General features: G+C 60.7%; 1 protein-coding gene across 1 annotated transcript in view; it reads right to left on the bottom strand.

Annotated features, from left to right (window-relative positions):
• FAM129B (family with sequence similarity 129, member B) overlaps positions 1 to 2,182 on the bottom strand; it is a gene marked incomplete at both ends in the record, with an annotated part of 14,785 nt that overhangs the window by 1,780 nt on the left and 10,823 nt on the right. Inside the window, 4 exons of the mRNA XM_010137965.1 lie at positions 4 to 68; positions 545 to 661; positions 1,202 to 1,357; positions 1,665 to 1,852. Of these exons, the coding sequence (XP_010136267.1) occupies positions 4 to 68; positions 545 to 661; positions 1,202 to 1,357; positions 1,665 to 1,852 (526 nt within the window). The remainder of the gene's footprint in view (positions 1 to 3; positions 69 to 544; positions 662 to 1,201; positions 1,358 to 1,664; positions 1,853 to 2,182) is intronic.

Genomic DNA, 2,182 nt, shown 5'->3' with positions numbered 1-2,182 from the left:
ATGGTGATCTGCAGCAGGGCCTCTCTGAAGAACTTCTTCCGCACGGTGCTGCTGTCGTAGTCATATTTCTGCAGGGCAAGAGAGAGGACAGCCCCAGGGCAATGAGGGCAGCAGGCGGGCAGCGCCCCTGCCCATGGGCACAACCCATGGCTGTGGTTTTCCCCTCCAACCCCTTTGCACAGACGTGAGCAAGTCCCCCGGCCCCTCAAGTCCTTCTCTCCAGCCAGTTCTTGGGGTGTCTGAGCCCAGGGAGGAGCCAACTCCTCCCACCACTGTCTGCAGGAGGGTTTTGGGGCCAGTCTGACCCCCAGGTGGCTTTTACAGGGATGCAAGTGGTCAGAGGGGACCTGGCTCCTCCAGGTGATTTCCCACTTGCCTGCCCCACGTCCCAGCAAAATGCATGAAAATCTCAATAAAAAGACATCTTTTCCCAGAAGAATTTTATTAAAATCAGAAAGGTCACTCCTGGCCTCTTCCCCAGGACCCTGGTCCTTGACGTAAGGCCACCAGAGGTCACCAAAGCCCCTGACCTGCTGCCCCTCACCTTGAGCACCCTCTCGAGGATGCGCTGGATGGACTTGCACAAGTCGTCTTTGCCCTGCAGCTTCCCCAGCTCCTGATGGAGCAGCGTCTCGAACGTGTACATGGCATCGTCCATTTGCTGCGAGCAGAGGCAGACGGTCAGGGGGAGACCATAGGGGTGGGCAGGGGCCCACTGCCACACTGAGACGAGCCTTCACCCTGGCAAAGTCCCTGGCATCCCAGTGTGGCATCCACAGGCTCCATCCATGCTGGGGACCAAAGGGTGCTGAGGGAGAGGGTGCCCAAAGCTGGTTCTCACACCCCCTTCTACACCCTGTTCCAGGCTCAGGTGGATCAGACCCCAAAACTGGGCTACTGGCCTCTTGGTGCCAGCAAAGTGACGGCTGTGCCATGATGCCCAAGCCTGGGTGCTGAGTTGGCAGGGTGCCCCGTGCTGCTGCCCACCCCAGGGCTCCATCCCTGCTTAGGCTCCAGACCAAAGCGGGGGGCCAGATCCATCACTCACTCCTAGCTGGGTGCCAGGGACATGAAGGTCCCTGAGACAGAACAGACATCCTGGCCAAATCCCTGCCTGGGTGGACCAGCTTGGGCTCCCCACTCTGCCTCTGCTCCCCATCCCTCTGCGCTCAGCCTGGGGGGACCCCGGTCCCCATCCCACCTGTCTCATGTGGATCTGGGCTCTCTGCTTGAAGACAGACGTGCTGGAGACATCGAATCGCTGCTGAAGGCCCTCCAGTTTCAGCTGCTCCATCTTCTCATAGCATGACTGCATCTTGACCGGGTGGAAGGCCAGGTGGGAAAGCTTCTCCATGTACTGGGGATAAAGCCAAGCTCAGCGGGGCAGGACAGCCTGTCCATGCACTCAGGGCTGGAACATGCCACCCCTCGCAAGCTTCATCCCCCTGTATTTTCTCAGCCTGGGGTCCCCCAGCACTGCCCGCACTGAGGATGGCAGCAGGACGGGCCCTGCCACCCCCAAGCCCACCAGCCAGCAAGGTCTCACCTCCGCCAGCTTCTCCAGGCCACCTTCATTGACAATGTTCATGTTCATGTCTGTCACCTCCTTGAAGAACAGGGCGGGCCCCTGCCCCCCCCAAGCCCCCCAGCCAGCAAGGTCTCACCTCCGCCAGCTTCTCCAGGCCACCTTCATTGACAATGTTCATGTTCATGTCTGTCACCTCCTTGAAGAACACCTCCCGCACCTCGGCAAAGCCCTGACTCGTGGGGGTCATCAGGGCCTCCAGGATGGAGGAGATGTAGGGCTGGACGTGGTTACGGACACAGACCTCCGCTTTGGGGAGGACGAAAGCTAGGCAGAGAGTGGGGATAAGCACAGTGAGGCTCCTCCTCTGCCCTCCCAGCTCTTCAAAACAGGACCTAAACCCACCCTAGGGAGAGGGACCTGCCCCTCTCCCTGAGGCCCTCCAGGTGAAGGCTCCCAGACTTGCAGGACAATGCCAGGGGTCCTTGCAGAGGGCCCTCAGTCCGTATTGAACCTGTTCCTACGCCACAGCCTCGCTTAGGGGGGTCACTGCCCACCTTGTCCCCCACCGCCCAGGACAATGACAATGAGGACGTGCACTCCGGCCACTGGTGTGGCTGGCGGCAACCTCCCCGGGGGGTCCGGGGGCCACCCGCG

This window comes from Buceros rhinoceros, unplaced genomic scaffold (genome assembly GCF_000710305.1).
Source record: "Buceros rhinoceros silvestris isolate BGI_N320 unplaced genomic scaffold, ASM71030v1 scaffold8586, whole genome shotgun sequence".
NCBI lineage: Eukaryota > Metazoa > Chordata > Aves > Bucerotiformes > Bucerotidae > Buceros > Buceros rhinoceros.
The sequence above is the reverse complement of the archived record's forward strand: the minus strand, read 5'-3'. Positions and strand labels throughout refer to the sequence as shown.